Here is a 14,506-nt window from a genome sequence, read left to right as displayed (position 1 = left end):
AACAGGAAGGGAAAGCAGCGTCAGTCCCCGCAAGCCCCTCCCCCACCTACCAGAGCTCAGCACTGACTGCACCAAAGGTAGGCTACACCTGTGTGTGTGTGTGTGTGTGTGTGTGTGTGTGTGTGTGTCTCAGACTGCACTCGTCCAGTCAGTGAACAAAGAGAGCGTCTCAGCTGTCGACTTTTGACCTTTTTTTTGATGATCTTTTTTCATAACGTGTGTGTGTGTGTGTGTGTGTGTGTGCGTGTGCGTGTGCGCGCACTTGCGTGTTTCACAGCCCAAAGCTCACCAGCTGAGCATCAAGACGTTTTCCAGTCCGACCCAGTGCACACACTGCACCTCGCTGATGGTGGGCCTCATCAGACAGGGCTTCGCCTGTGAAGGTACGCAGCGCCGTCACACTGATCCACACACAGGTGCACTGTTACGTCAGCCTCCCCCTCCAGGTGCCGGCCCCTGAAGCTTGAAGCTATACGTGTCAGTGGGCCGGGAGGTGAAATCAGGCTGTTGGTTAATGAGACAGAGCACAGAGCAGGTGGTCCGATGCCTGCCTCCTGTCCACAGGTCTCTGTCAGAAGGCCGGGTACTGAAGCCCTGAGCCCGGACCAGCAGCGTCATCCCGAACCTGGTGTTGTGTCTATATTGCATGTCCCTAACGACTGTCATTGCAGCGCACTGGGTTCTAACAATGGAGATGTCATCCTTGACAGTAAAGAGTTGGTTCTACAGCATGGATCGGCGTGATTCTTTGCTCTGCTGAAGTGGGTGTGGCCCATTGAAATTTCACAGGATAAAACCACCATGGACACGCAGTGCGAGCGCGCACAACATAGACTCCATGTTGACTTTGTTTCCAATCCCCTTTCCCTGCAACTTAGTATTGTAAATCAATAAGCAATAAATGATCTTCATAGCATAAAGGAAATGCTGGTTCATTGACTCTTTCCCTGCACCTAAAACCTGGTCCAAGTGTTGTGAGTAAAGTGGATTTAAGCGGGCTATAAACGCAGTCATTGAAATCCTGAATCACACAGGACACGCTGCTGTCTTCAGCGTCCTGTCATCAGCTGTTTGAATAGAACCAATTATCAACAGGAAGTGATCAATCAATACGACACCATTGATAAAGCAACTTCAGCCCACTGAATATTTAGAACTGTGTTAATGGAGCTCTGACCACATGATCAAACTTCAGTGTCTGTCTGTCTGTCTCTCTGTCTGTCTCTCAGACTTTTTCTTTGACTCTGTCTGTTTGACCTCTCTCTGATGCTGTCTGTCTCTGTGTCCATCTCTCTTTAGTGTGTTCTTTCATCTGCCACGTTTCCTGTAAAGACCACGCCCCCCTGGTCTGTCCAATCCCAGCAGAGCAGGCCAAGAGGCCGCAGGGCATCGACGTCCAGAGAGGCATCGGCACCGCCTACAAGGGCTACGTCAGGGTAACTGATGGCAGTACTGACGTGGTACTGATGCAGTAGTTGTACTGCAGTTCCAGACTCACTTATTGCCATCTTTCTGTCAGATCCCAAAGCCCAGCGGGGTGAAGAAAGGCTGGCAGCGAGCGTTTGCTGTGGTCTCTGATTGTAAACTGTTTCTCTATGACGTCCCAGAGGGAAAGTCCACCCAGCCAGGGGTGGTGGCCAGTCTGGTGCTGGATCTCAGGTAACTGCCCACGTTCAGCAGCAGCTCTTCTCCCCAGCAGCAGTATCCTGCTGCAGACCTGTGCTCTGATTGGCTAAGGCTCTTCCACATTGTTAACTCTTTGTGACCTGGATTATGCAAACAAATAACAACTCAAAATAATCCAGAAAATTGGAATTAGGATTTTATCTACCTGCACGGGTCTTAATCACCGTGGGTAGGCTGCCCCGGTAGAGCCTCGGTATAGGAAGCACAGGGGTATTTTAAGAGCAGTTGGGTAATTTTAAGAAGGTTCAGGGAGTTTAAAGAAGTTAGAGGCTGGCTCTGACAAGGTTGAGGTAGCCTTTGAAAAGGTTTTTCTCCTCTGATAGATCACTGATTTGTAGTACCTGTTTTGCAGTATATTGATAGCGGAAACATGGTTTGTGTTACAGAGATGAGGAATTTTCTGTCAGCTCTGTCTTGGCGTCAGATGTAATCCATGCCACCAGGAAGGACATCCCCTGCATCTTTAGGGTAGGTGACCCCGCTGACCTGTCGCTGTCTGACCTCTGACCTCCACTTTTCTGACCCATATTTATTTTCCATGATCAGGTGACGTCCTCGCAGCTGATCTCGCAGCTCTGCTCAGTGTCTCTTCTGGTGCTGGCAGAGAGCGAAGTGGAGAAGAGGAAGTGGGTCAGGATCCTGGAGGGTCTGCAGAGCATCCTTACCAAGAACCTGCTGAAGAACCGCCAGGTCCACGTTCTGCACGAGGCGTATGACGCCTCACTGCCCATCATCAAGACCACGCTGTCTGCCGCTGTGCTCGGTCAGTAGCAGCTTCTGCTCAGTGCTAAGTATTGTGATTAAACTAGGCTAATTTCTGAACAGGATAATTGCTGAATCATCTTTCCCGACATTTCAACGAAACAATAAATACACATAAACATCGACTAGACAGGGCAACAACATGAGGTCCAGAGAGAGACAGTGGAGTTATTGTACTATGTGAACTTTATGCCAGTAATATTAAAATGTACATCGCCAGTGACGCAGCGCTAGCAGAGAGGATGAGCACAAAGAGAAGGAAGCAGAAACAAAACTGGAATTTCAAAATAAAGGTCTCTGAACGTTGGGAATTCACAACATAGGATACCAGTATGTGAAATATTTTACTTCTTTCAGTGGCGAATGCTGTTGATGATTTTCAAACATATTTCATCTACAGATCGAGAGAGGATTGTCCTGGGAACAGAAGACGGACTGTTTGTGGTGGAGGTCACCAGAGATGGTGAGACAGGCAGTCAGACAGACAGACAGACAGACAGACAGACAGACAGTCAGTTGATATTCAACAGATGACTAACCCCTGTCTCTCTCTCCAGTGATTGTACGAGCAGCAGACAGTAAGAAGGTATATCAGATCGATTTGATCCCAAAAGAGAAGATTGTTGCTTTGCTCTGTGGACGGAACCGTCACATTCACCTTCACGCCTGGGGGGCGCTGGAGGGCGCCGAGTCCTCCTTTGACATCAAGCTGACGGAGACCAAAGGCTGCCAGGCTCTGACGACGGGGTTGCTTCGACCCGGAGGCCCCGCATGTCTGCTGGCTGCCGTCAAACGTCAGGTCAGAGAACAAAGCAGCAGACAGGACATGGGACACAATAGACAAGTTTTTTGCTTTTACGTTTCCCCATGAAGTAAATGTTACTATAGAATAATGACATCATCTGCGTTTAGGTTGGTTTCCTATCAGCCTCGTTTTCTCTGTTTCTGTCTGCTTTTGCCGCCTCACGCCAGCCCCGGCTGTAGTTCTTAGTCCATTGTTCCATATAAAATGATTGCAGTTTCACTTCGCCTCCTCGGCCTGAGGTTTCTTTCTTCTCTCTTATTTCCAAAGTGCTGTTCATCGTTTCTTCAGAGTTTGTGAAATACATGCAGTGTGTCCTGTGTGGTTGGTCGTTCCTGGGCTCTGAGGAAAATGGAAATGTCTTTGCACCAACATTAGTACCACGCTGGTGAGGGCGGGTCATTGTGGTTCTGTTCCTGTTGTCATGTTCTGGTTCTGTTTTTGTCTCTCTCCAGGTTCAGTGCTACGAGATCACTCGAGCGAAGCCACACTATAAGAAACTGTGGGAGGTGCAGGCTCCAGGGCTGGTGCAGTGGTTGGGAATGGTGAGGGAGCGACTGTGTGTCGGTTATCCTTCGGGCTTCGCTCTGCTAGCCCTGCAGGGGGAGTCGTCCCCCATCAGTCTGGTGAGCCCGGGCGACCCATCGCTGGCCTTCCTGGCCCAGCAGTCTCTGGACGCCCTGCACGCCCTGGAGGTGGGATCCACCGAACTGCTGCTCTGCTTCAGCCAGCTTGGAATCTATGTGGATGGACAGGGCCGCCGGTCCCGAACCCAGGAGCTGATGTGGCCCGCCACACCGCTTGCGTGCAGTACGTTATTAGTACACAGACGGTTTCTAGTGGAACAGCAGTCAGATATTTGTGTCTGGTTCTCAGATAAGATCAGACAGGTGCAGATGGTTGTCAGGTGAGTTTGGACAGGTGCAGATGGTTGTCAGGTGAGTTTAAACAGGTTTATTATGAAGGACAGCTTCAGTCTGCGATCAGTGCAGTGTTAAATGTCACCGGCTCATGATGGGTCATCATAAGGTATTGATAAATACTGACACGCAATTGATCGACACCTGTCTCTCTCCAGGCTCTAACTCGTCCCACCTGACCGTCTACAGTGAATACGGGGTCGACGTCTTTGATATTCACACCACAGAGTGGGTTCAGACCATCTCCCTCCGCAAGGTAACCAATCACAGCGCAGCACTGATCAGAATACAGCTCAGCAAACAGCCAATCACAGTTTAGAACCAGCCAATCACATCCCTGTCTCTGTCCTCAGATCAGACCTCTGAATGTTGAAGGGACCTTAAACCTGCTGAGTTCAGAACCTCCTCGTCTCATTTACTTCAGCAACACCTCATCAGGTAACAAGCAGACGCACCTGGACACACCTGTAACACTCCATTAACTGCCTACCAGCCTGAAGCTAACCTTTCTCTACCTGTCTGTCTTTACATGTCTTTCTCTGTACCTGTCTGTCCTCAGAGGGAGACCTCACCATCCCAGACACGTCGGACCACAGCAGGAAGTTGATGGTTCGAACTCGCAGCAAGAGGAAGTTCCTCTTTAAGGTTCCTGAGGAGGAGCGACTTCAGCAGAGGAGGTGACTCAGCAAAATAAAACCCAAGAACTCAGACAGTAACAATGACTCAGCAAAATGCAATTTCTTGATGACTTACCAACCAACGCAGTGACTCTGCAAAAGTGGACGACAACGTAGACAAGATCGGCGTTGTGAGAATCTGCTGTGAAACTAGAGATGAGCGTATTAATAACCACAGCTGTCACCCCAAAAACACGTTTGCACCATATGAGTGCCAGTCTGGTCTCTAAAACCAGTGACTCAGCAACAAGAAACAATATAAACACCACCATGACTCAGCAAAACACACAGCTACTCATGATGACTCAGCAAAACAAACCGTGTTAAAAAAAACCCCGAACCCTAAAAGTCAGTGAGACAACGTTTGACCGAACAGAGCAGCTTAGTGGAACATCACAGTGACTCAGCAAAATAAAACACCACGATGACTCAGCAAAACACACAGCACGCTCATAAACAACCATTGTACATACTGCTTATTACTGTGTGTGTGTTGACCTGTGTGTCTGTGTGTTGACCTCTGTGTGTGTGTGTGTGTGTGTGTGTGTGTGTGTGTGTGTGTGTGTCTGTGTCTGTGTCTCTGTGTCTCTCTCTCTCTCTCTCTCTCTGTTGACCTGTGTGTGTGTGTGTGTGTGTCTCTGTCTGTCTGTCTGTCTGTCTGTCTGTCTCTCTCTCTCTCTCTCTCTCTCTGTTGACCTGTGTGTGTGTGTGTGTGTGTGTGTGTGTGTGTGTGTGTGTGTGTGTGTGCGCGCATGCGTGCGTGCGTGCGTACGTGCGTGTGTGGATGTGTGCGTGCGTGTGCGTGCGCAGGGAGATGCTGAGGGATCCGGAGCTCAGATCAAAGATGATCTCTAATCCTACGAACTTTAACCACGTGGCTCACATGGGACCAGGAGACGGCATGCAGGTCCTCATGGACCTTCCTCTGGTAAGTCCTCCTTACTGCTCCTCCTCCTCCTCTTGTCGGCATGTTCTCCTCCCTCACCGCCTTCTCTCCTCTGACGGCTCTGTTCATCACACTGACTCCTCCTCTCTTCTCTCCTCCTCCTCCCCCTGTCTCACCTTCCTCACCCCCTCTTCCTCTTTGCCCCGATGTTCAGGTTGGTGACGTCACCTCCCTCTCACCCTCCCCATCTCCTTCCCCTTCCTCCTCCTCCTTCCGTCACACCCTCATCTCACCTCCCTCCAACTTTGAGCACGTCTATCACATGACTTCGGCGTCGGCCGGTGCCTTCTTGCAGAAAGACGCCTCCTCTTCCTCCTCCTCCCAGCAGAGCCTCCTGCAGCCTTCCTCCTCCTCCTCTTCTCCCTCCACCTCCTCTCTGGGAAGGGTAGGCCAGCTTCTCTCTATCACTCCCACCCCTGCTCACCCTCCTCCCCCACACTCCCTCTCCCCTCTCTCTCACTCTGTATGTAAAAGTACTTGATAGACATCCTGTGGTACACTGACTGAAGTACTTATATACTTTGTCTTTTCTGCCAACGTATTTACTATACTCTGTATGTGTGTATATATACACATACATACATATATACACACACAAATATATATAATACCAGTGCTGTAAAAAACAAAAACAAACCTGAGGTCACATGGCCGAGCTGTTGTCTGTCTTCAGACTCCAGGTCAGATTCAAAACACACATTCATCAGTTAAATCTGTTCAATTTATGCTTATTCTGCAGTTTTTAATTACAGTAACGCACCTGTCGATCAGGTAACGCACCTGTCAATCAAGTATTTCCTCCTTTACAATTACAGTCAGTCATCTGCAGACGCTTTGATCCAAAGCGACATACAGATGAACTGAACTGTGATGGCGCAGCATCGGGGCAGTTCTGGGGTTCAGTGGACTGCCGAGACCAGGGAGCAAACCACCGACCTCCTGACAGGTGGACGGCCGCTTACCTCCTGAGCCGCAGCCTTTTTTTGAATGGTTATTTCTTAGAAATCACACAAAGTGACGTCATGAGTTCAGTGATTCTGATTGGCTCGTCTGTAGATTCAACTGCCGGTTTAGAAAGAGACGCTTCAGCTTCACCAAACCAAAAAACGTTGCTCTCCATTTTCTATCCTTTGACAAAACTCCTGTCATTCACATCACTTCCTGTCTTTTGAGGTAAGAGATAAGATAAGATAAGATAAGATAAGATAAGATAAGATTGGACTTTATTGATCCCACACCAGGGAAATTTCGTCGTTACAGCCAGCAGGTTCTAAAAAGCAGGTACAGTGACATAAAGAGGTCTAAATAAAATCTAGAAGTTTACAAGATGGGGAATAGAAAAAACAGCTCTGTCTGTGTACATTTGTACAGGTTATTAAAAATAGTAAATGATGAAGAATCCCACTGCACTTCCTGTCATTTCACTGCAGAGCACTCTTCTTCTGTCTCACCTTAGTGTGTCAGTAACAGTAACCTGCGGTCTGTAAAGTCCTGCCCAAATGCAGCCTTGCCAACTACATCTCCCATGAGTCATAGCTGCAGGAGCGCTGTCAAAGTCTTCTGGGAGCTGTAGTTCTTGATTTAATATAATAATTCTCTTATCTTTGTGAGGATGTGTTGAGCTTTTTCAGTACAACCACTGGGGGGCGCTGAAGACGCAGGCGTTAATACTGAACCTGTGTGCGTGTGCGTGTGTGTGTGCGTGTGCGTGTGTGCATATGCATTTGCAGAGCGTGATGCCTTCCTCTCAGGATGATTCAGTGAAAGATAAGCCCCGCCCATTGTCCAGTATCTCCCGGCAACAGAGGAGCAAGACACACATCACACGCACAGCCTCAGGTACACACACCTGTACACACCTGTACACATATCACACATCTGATTGGTGCTCTATGGTTTAGAGCACCAATCAGGTGAAGTCTTCCCGTGTGTCTTTCTTCAATTACTGCAAGAATATCAACTTTGTGTCAAACAGGCTTCACACTGAGTGAAGTCAGACGAGATTTTCCTTATTCCTGTTTGGTGGTGCGCCTGGTGATTTTTCTGATGAAAAATATGGATATATGGATATATATATATACATGTATATGTGTGTGTGTGTGTGTGTGTGTGTGTGTGTATATAGGGATATGTATATATATATATATATAATTAGAGTGTAGTTTTATCTGCACACAAAGACACACACTCCGCTCTGTCATGTCATCTGCAATCTGTGTTCTTATTGGTTCAGATTTTGGGGGAGGAGCTTCATCTCGCAGCATCTCTGAACCAGACCAGGACCTGGACCGAGAGGTAACACACACACACACACACACACACACACACACACACACACACACTTAAAACTGTGTCAGTCTGTGGTGGCGTGATGGACACCTGCTCAGAGGGTCCAGGTCCAGGTTTTGAGTCCAGGTCCAGATCCAGGTCACACACTGTCTCCTGCTGCTGTATCGTAAATGATTATTGGTCCTGCAGCACACAAAGTATTTATTGATTATTGATTTATTGATTGATGAAGAGCTGTCCACTGATCGTCCTGTCGTTGGACAGTCAGCGTGTCTCCTGTTCCACATGAATTCATTAAACACACCAACATGATCAGTGATCAGAGTTGATCAGGATTATTGATCATCTTTTCTTCATCTTGTCTGTCTGTCAGCTGTTTTTAATCAGAAGTGTTTCACAACTTCAACACAGTAAACCTGTCTCTCTCTGTCTCTGTCTGCCTGTCTGTCTCTGTCTGTCTCTGTCTGTCTCTATATATCTGTCTCTCTGTCTCTCTGTCTCTGTCTGTCTCTATCTGTCTGTCTGTCTCTGTCTGTCTCTATATATCTGTCTGTCTGTCTCTCTGTCTCTGTCTGTCTCTATCTGTCTGTCTGTCTCTGTCTGTCTGTCTCTGTCTCTCTCTCTCTCTCTGTCTGTCTGTCTCTGTCTCTCTCTCTCTCTGTCTGTCTGTCTCTGTCTCTCTCTCTCTGTCTGTCTGTCTCTGTCTCTCTCTCTCTGTCTGTCTCTGTCTCTCCCTGTCTCTGTCTCTGTCTCTGTGTTAATGTCTTTTGCCCAGCCGGACTCGGACTCGACCAAACACTCAACCCCCTCCAACAGCTCTAACCCCAGCAGCCCCCCCAGCCCGAACTCCCCCCACCGCAGCCAGCTCACCCTGGACAGTCTGGACATGGAGCCCTGAGGCCCCGCCCCCTGCACACCTGAAGGAGGAGGAGCTAAATGAACCGACCGGCCGCAGACTGAGAGTTTAAATTTTACTTGATGATTTTATTGTGGCGGGGTGAGTCTGAGCTTCCTGCTGCTTTTATATTTGTTGGATTTTACCTGCTGGGAAGCCCCGCCCCCTGGTTTTATTGCCACCCCTGCTGATGGCTGCTGTGTTTGACCTTTGACCTTTAGTCTGATTGGCTCTGTGGGACCAATCACCTTTTCTTCTTTAATAAATAACTTCCTGGTCAGCTTTAGCGGGCTGTTAGCTGCTGAGCTACGTGTGGCTAACTTCCTGAGTGACGGAGGCCTCACTCTGAAAACAAACACTGTATGAATAAAGTTTTGTTCAAGTTGCACATCATCATCATGTTGTTGTTGTAGGAGAAAAATAATCTTTGATTTTGTGTCAGTGATGATCTTTCCCGTTGCACCCCACCACCCCCCACCCCAACTGACTCCACCTGACCTCTGAGGTCAGGTGGTGGCACACCTGAACACTACTGCTTTGTTTCCTCCAGAATCACCAATTAAAGAATCTTTGTAATTATGAAACCTGTTAGCAGTCGAACAGAAACTCAATAAAAGAATCTGAAGAGAACTCGAGAGTGTGTCTGTGTCAAAGGAGGAACACCTGGATGAACACCTGGACAGGTGAGGGAATGTCAGACCAGCAGGTGATGTTTGTGTTACTTTCAGAAACGGAATTCTTATGGTTTCAGTTCCTCTGATGTTTTTTTCCTCTTTTTCAACAACCTTTATTTGTAAGGAATAGAACAGTGTGTGTGTGTGTGTGTGTGTGTGTGTGTGTGTGTGTGTGTGTGCGCGTGTGTGCGTGCGCGCGCGCTCCACCAGACTGTCGTGTTTTTGTCATGTTTAATTCAGAGCAGATTTCAGGTCAGTGGTTAATCCTTCATTCGCCCTCAGTTCTGTCTGGCAGGTTCGTTAATGATTGATGAGGAGAAAGGCCCTTCTCTGCTTGTTTACACCCCCGGAGCCAATCAGTGTCCAGATGAGAGCAGAGAGACAGCAGAGCCAATCAGACGGCAGAAGAGAGTGAATCCAAACAGCTTTCAGCCACATCTTGTGGTCTTCCTCAGCTGCTGTGAAGCTGCAGACGACGGCGTCCTCAGGTCAACGTTCAGCTGGAGGACGTTAGAAACAGCATCGCTGCACCCAGAATGCACCTCTGTCCCACACTGACCCTGTTCCTCCCTCCCTCCATCAACTTCCTGTAAGATTCAGAATAAGCTACCAGGTCCTGTTGATCATCCGAGAGACAGATAATCCTTTCACCTCCTTTCAACTCCTTTCACCCCCTTTCACCCCCCACTCCCCCGCCTTAACCACCGAGTTGATGTCTGACTCACATCCTCTCACCTGCATGACACTGTTGTCATGGCAACAAGCGGGTGGACGACGAACAGGAAGCAGCTCTGCACAGAGAGGAAGTGACTGCTGTCAGACGGAAACCTTGTATCTCCAACACATCTGAGGAAACAATGTTTGACAGGAAGCTTCAAACTTAAAGGTACTTGTACTTCACATGAGTGTTTCCATTTCCGGCATAACCATGGAAACAGTGCGTTCAGCCATCACAGCAGTGGGTGGAGCCTCACCTTTGGCCGTGTCAGCAGACCACCTGGTCAGCCCTTTGTCAGCACGCTGAACAAAGAAACGATTTCACAGATTCAAATCTTTCTGACTTTATTGACATCGAACAGTTTCACAGACGTCACAGTGTTACAACCATGTGCTTGTGACTACAACTCAGGTGAATCTGCACCAGGTGAAGACGTAGGTGGACACTGATGGGCTGAAGCTGCTTCACCTGTGAGGAGGTGGGGCCAGATGTAAACAGGATGTGTACAAAAACTACAAGTCCTTCTGGCAGACCTCAGACCAGCGTGCGCTCTGTTTTAGCTGATGCTGTGGATGATGCACAGAGGTGGACATAAAAGACACGGTGAGACAGAGACGTTGTTCACAGCTCAGCGTCCCTCAGGCAGTTCAGCAGCAGACTGACACTCAGAGCTTTTTAATCTGATGATCGTTTCTTACCACACGTCTGATTTTAGACCTTCAGCAGTTTGAACAGTGATTTCATTGATGAAGGCGAGAAGAAACGTTCAGTTTGATCTTCACCAACCGAACGTTTCAGACTCACTTTGAATCTTCCAGATAAATTTTATTTAGAAAATTGATTGGTTTATTTTGTCCTGTTGGAGCTTGAAGGGGATCATCGGTCCATCGCTTTGGTACACAAACCGCTTTGATCCTGATCAATTAAGTTCCTGATCTCTGTCCTGCACTGCAGACGATGAACCTTCAGATTTGAATGACTCAATGAACCCCATAGCGCCACCCACAGGACAAACCACATGTTTAGATCCACTGCTGTTCACACTGTTTGAGCAGACAAACAAAGTCTGGCAGAGTCCAGCAGAGACATGCAGAGCCCAGTCTGTCAACTCCCTGACGGTTTTCCTTCCTGGTGTCTCTCAGTCTCAGTCACAGGATTCAACTCTGAGGAGTTCTTGGCGGGCTGGATTTTGTTCTGGCTGCTGTTGGATCGTGGTCTCAGGTGTGCCCTGTCACATACCTGCATGAGGCCTCGGCTCAGCTCTTTGCGGATGTTGTCGCTGGACAGCACGTAGAGGATAGGGTTGACAGCACTGTTGATGGTGGACAGGCCGAGCGAGATGGTGTACGGGGTGTACATGGTCCTCTCAAACAGACAGGTACCGTCCTCCAGCTGGGGGAAATGGAAGATGATGGCTCTGACCAGCAGGATGATGTGGTACGGGGCAAAGCAGATCAGGAACAGCACCACCACCGCCACTGCCAGCCAGCGAACGCGCTCCTTCTGCTCCCGCCGCAGCCCCGTACTGCGCTGCACATTGATAAGGATGCCACGGTTTGTCACCACCAGCACCAGCAGCGGGATCAGGAAGCCGACCACGAAACGGGCGTAGTTGAAGCCCGTCACTGTGGTGCTGCTCTGACTTGGCTCAAAGCAGCGGCGGTCGCCTTCTGCAGCATCGCCCTCCCTCATGGTGAAGACGGGGATATGACCAACGGCGACCAGCAGTATGATTGCGAGGGCAATGAGGAAGGCGAAGCGCTGCCGGCGGAGGCCGCGGGACTCCACACTGTAGACGACAGCAACATAGCGGTCGCAGGAGATGCAGCACAGCAGGAAGATGCTGATGTACATGTTATTGAAGAAGATGTAGCCTGTTAGCTTGCAGGCAGCTGAACTCCACGGCCACCAGTGACCTGAGCTGACGTAGTACGCCCACAGTGGCAGAGTGCCCAGATAGGTGAGGTCACACAGCGACAGGCTCCACAGGTAAACTCCCAGCACATTCTTCCTGCGGACCTGCAGCCAGGTGAGGTAGACAGTCAGCAGATTTGCGGGCAGTCCAACAGCCAGCACCACGCTATACAGCAGCACCAGCGACAGGCGGCCCTCGTCGTACGGGGGCTCGCACGCCATCAGACTTGTGTTGATCGTGGGGGAGACGGCCTCAGTCAGCAGCGGCTCGTGCATGATGTCTGTGGGGAAACAGAGACGACCAATCAGATTCAAGATCAGTTTGTTTGTCGAAGACAAAGAAAAAGAATCAACCAAGATCAAAACCGCAAATGAAAGAAAAGAAAAATGGACAAAAAGGTGTCAGACAACTGCTTCCTGTCCTGCTGAGGCAGTTTTCTACGTCATCGTCTGTTTTCTACGTCATCGTCTGTTTTCATGTCGTCGTCTGTTTTCATGTCGTCGTCGTCTGTTTTCTACGTCATCGTCTCTACGTTTTGTAGATTTTGTGACGGATTTTTTTTCCGTTTCATCGTGATTCTTCGTTTCTTGAAGCAGGAAACAACTTCACGTTAGAAGTTTTAGGTTTTGGGGTATTTTGTCTGTTAGCTTCTCATTGTGCGAAACATCAGTTTGTCAGATAAAAACCTCATGAACTCACTGAACTGAGTCAAATGAAAGCAGCTGTCAGCTGGAAACCACGTATGTCACATTTGAGTCACTGAGATGATTTTCAGCAGGAAAGGTCTCATCGTTCATGAACTGAGCTTCACTTCAAACAATAACTACATTTAAATCAGCCTCCGTTTGACCTTTGATTGGACCTTCTTCTTCTTCTTCTTCTTCTTCTTCTTCTTCTTCTTCTTCCCGCAAGAACTGACGCATTTTCACAAGCAAATGAGTCAAACTGAAAAAGTCTGACGTGTGTGTGTGTGTGTGTGTGTGTGTGTGCGCGCGCGCGCTTTTTTAGATTCATCACAGAAATTAAACAGAAACACTTGACGGTATTATCAAATTATTACTGCAGTAATATGTTGTTCGTATGTGACAGATCAATACTGTGATACTACCGGAAAAACAAAGTAAAAATAACGATATGTGTGTTTTATCACACTATTATACAAGAATAAAGTGACATTAATACAAATAGTGTGAGTATTACAAAGCTGTTCAACAGTAAACTGGAGTGTGTGTATTAGTACTACAGAGTCTTACAGTTCTATGAATATGACAAGTACACGATCATATTTACAATCTGTTCAAAGGATAAAATCTCTGTATGTATAATATTAACTCATATTATCAGATTATAACAGGAATCATTTATGAGTGACTCCTTTGTCTCTAAGATAAGACAAATATACCGAATCATAACATCGTCCATGTCGATTTTAGTGTTATGAGCAATGCAGAAAGTAATCAATGTTTTTATTTGCGAATAATTCAGATCATCGTTAATCTTAAAGATCAATAAGTTCAGAGAGTGGATGATCAGAAATATTGATGAACTTCGTTTCTTTCGTGTTTTTCATTTCATTGTTTGTTTTGATTGTAAAGTTCATCACAGACGTGAATGATCAGAATCTGGTCCAATCAGAGAATGTGATCGATCACAGCCTGAAAGCTGCGTTTCAATATCTGCTCGATCAGTCAGTCGTTTAGCTGATCTGACAGAAATGTTACAGTATGACATCATCTGTCGATAACATTAAAGGTAAAAACTCACCTCTGTCTCGCGCATCGTCCGCGTGTCTCCTCGTGCGGTCCGACTGAATGAAGTGACGTGACGTCCCGCGGAGTACCGGTAGGTCACGTGACGGCACAGACTACAGGAGGAGCATCATTTATTCATCCTTCATCTTTAATTCATCACTTCATCATTCATTCATCCGTTCCCTCCTCCAGAATCACTCCGACACAAAAACAAGACCAGTGAGGGAAACTGATGATCAATAATCAGATCTGATCGATCAGTCGAACCTGAATGCAGCACAGACACCTTTGGAGTGACGTCAAATAAGAAAGATTTAAAACCGTTGAAACGTCCGCCATCTTTCTCTGCCTCCTCTTCTCCCCTCTCCACCTCTCTGCCTCCTCCACTCCTTCTGTACCTCCTCCTCTCCTCCCTCCTTCTGTATCTCCTCTTCTCCCTTCTCTGCCTCCCCCCCTCCTTCTGTACTTCCC

At 47.9% G+C, this 14,506-nt stretch overlaps 2 protein-coding genes across 7 annotated transcripts in view; one reads left to right on the top strand and one right to left on the bottom strand.

Annotated features, from left to right (window-relative positions):
• cdc42bpb (CDC42 binding protein kinase beta (DMPK-like)) overlaps window positions 1-9,607 on the top strand; it is a 34,371-nt gene extending 24,764 nt beyond the window's left edge. For 3 of the 6 annotated variants that reach the window (XM_076755769.1, XM_076755768.1, XM_076755767.1), the window contains 17 exons: window positions 6-77; window positions 278-383; window positions 1,300-1,436; window positions 1,520-1,659; window positions 2,073-2,154; window positions 2,233-2,449; window positions 2,849-2,911; window positions 3,006-3,247; window positions 3,706-4,060; window positions 4,329-4,426; window positions 4,524-4,608; window positions 4,730-4,847; window positions 5,658-5,775; window positions 5,948-6,178; window positions 7,524-7,632; window positions 8,027-8,088; window positions 8,858-9,607. In XM_076755769.1, coding sequence (XP_076611884.1) covers window positions 6-77; window positions 278-383; window positions 1,300-1,436; window positions 1,520-1,659; window positions 2,073-2,154; window positions 2,233-2,449; window positions 2,849-2,911; window positions 3,006-3,247; window positions 3,706-4,060; window positions 4,329-4,426; window positions 4,524-4,608; window positions 4,730-4,847; window positions 5,658-5,775; window positions 5,948-6,178; window positions 7,524-7,632; window positions 8,027-8,088; window positions 8,858-8,980 — 2,358 coding nt within the window. In that variant the 3' untranslated portion in view covers window positions 8,981-9,607. The remainder of the gene's footprint in view (window positions 1-5; window positions 78-277; window positions 384-1,299; window positions 1,437-1,519; window positions 1,660-2,072; window positions 2,155-2,232; window positions 2,450-2,848; window positions 2,912-3,005; window positions 3,248-3,705; window positions 4,061-4,328; window positions 4,427-4,523; window positions 4,609-4,729; window positions 4,848-5,657; window positions 5,776-5,947; window positions 6,179-7,523; window positions 7,633-8,026; window positions 8,089-8,857) is intronic. The other 3 variants (XM_076755772.1, XM_076755771.1, XM_076755770.1) reach the window with 1 other exon arrangement.
• Window positions 9,608-10,698: 1,091 nt separating this feature from the next.
• gpr132b (G protein-coupled receptor 132b) lies at window positions 10,699-14,495 on the bottom strand. Its single transcript, XM_076755732.1, has 3 exons — window positions 14,303-14,495; window positions 14,049-14,148; window positions 10,699-12,564 (listed from the first exon to the last, which is right to left on the bottom strand). Exons 1-3 carry the CDS (start codon window positions 14,372-14,374, stop codon window positions 11,474-11,476), a joined length of 1,263 nt encoding a protein of 420 aa, XP_076611847.1. The 5' UTR covers window positions 14,375-14,495; the 3' UTR covers window positions 10,699-11,473.
• Between the last annotated feature and the right edge of the window lie 11 nt (window positions 14,496-14,506).

This window comes from Chaetodon auriga, chromosome 18 (assembly GCF_051107435.1).
Source record: "Chaetodon auriga isolate fChaAug3 chromosome 18, fChaAug3.hap1, whole genome shotgun sequence".
NCBI classification, from domain to species: Eukaryota; Metazoa; Chordata; class Actinopteri; order Chaetodontiformes; family Chaetodontidae; genus Chaetodon; species Chaetodon auriga.
Note: the sequence above shows the minus strand (reverse complement) of the source record. Positions and strands in the feature narration are given on the sequence as shown.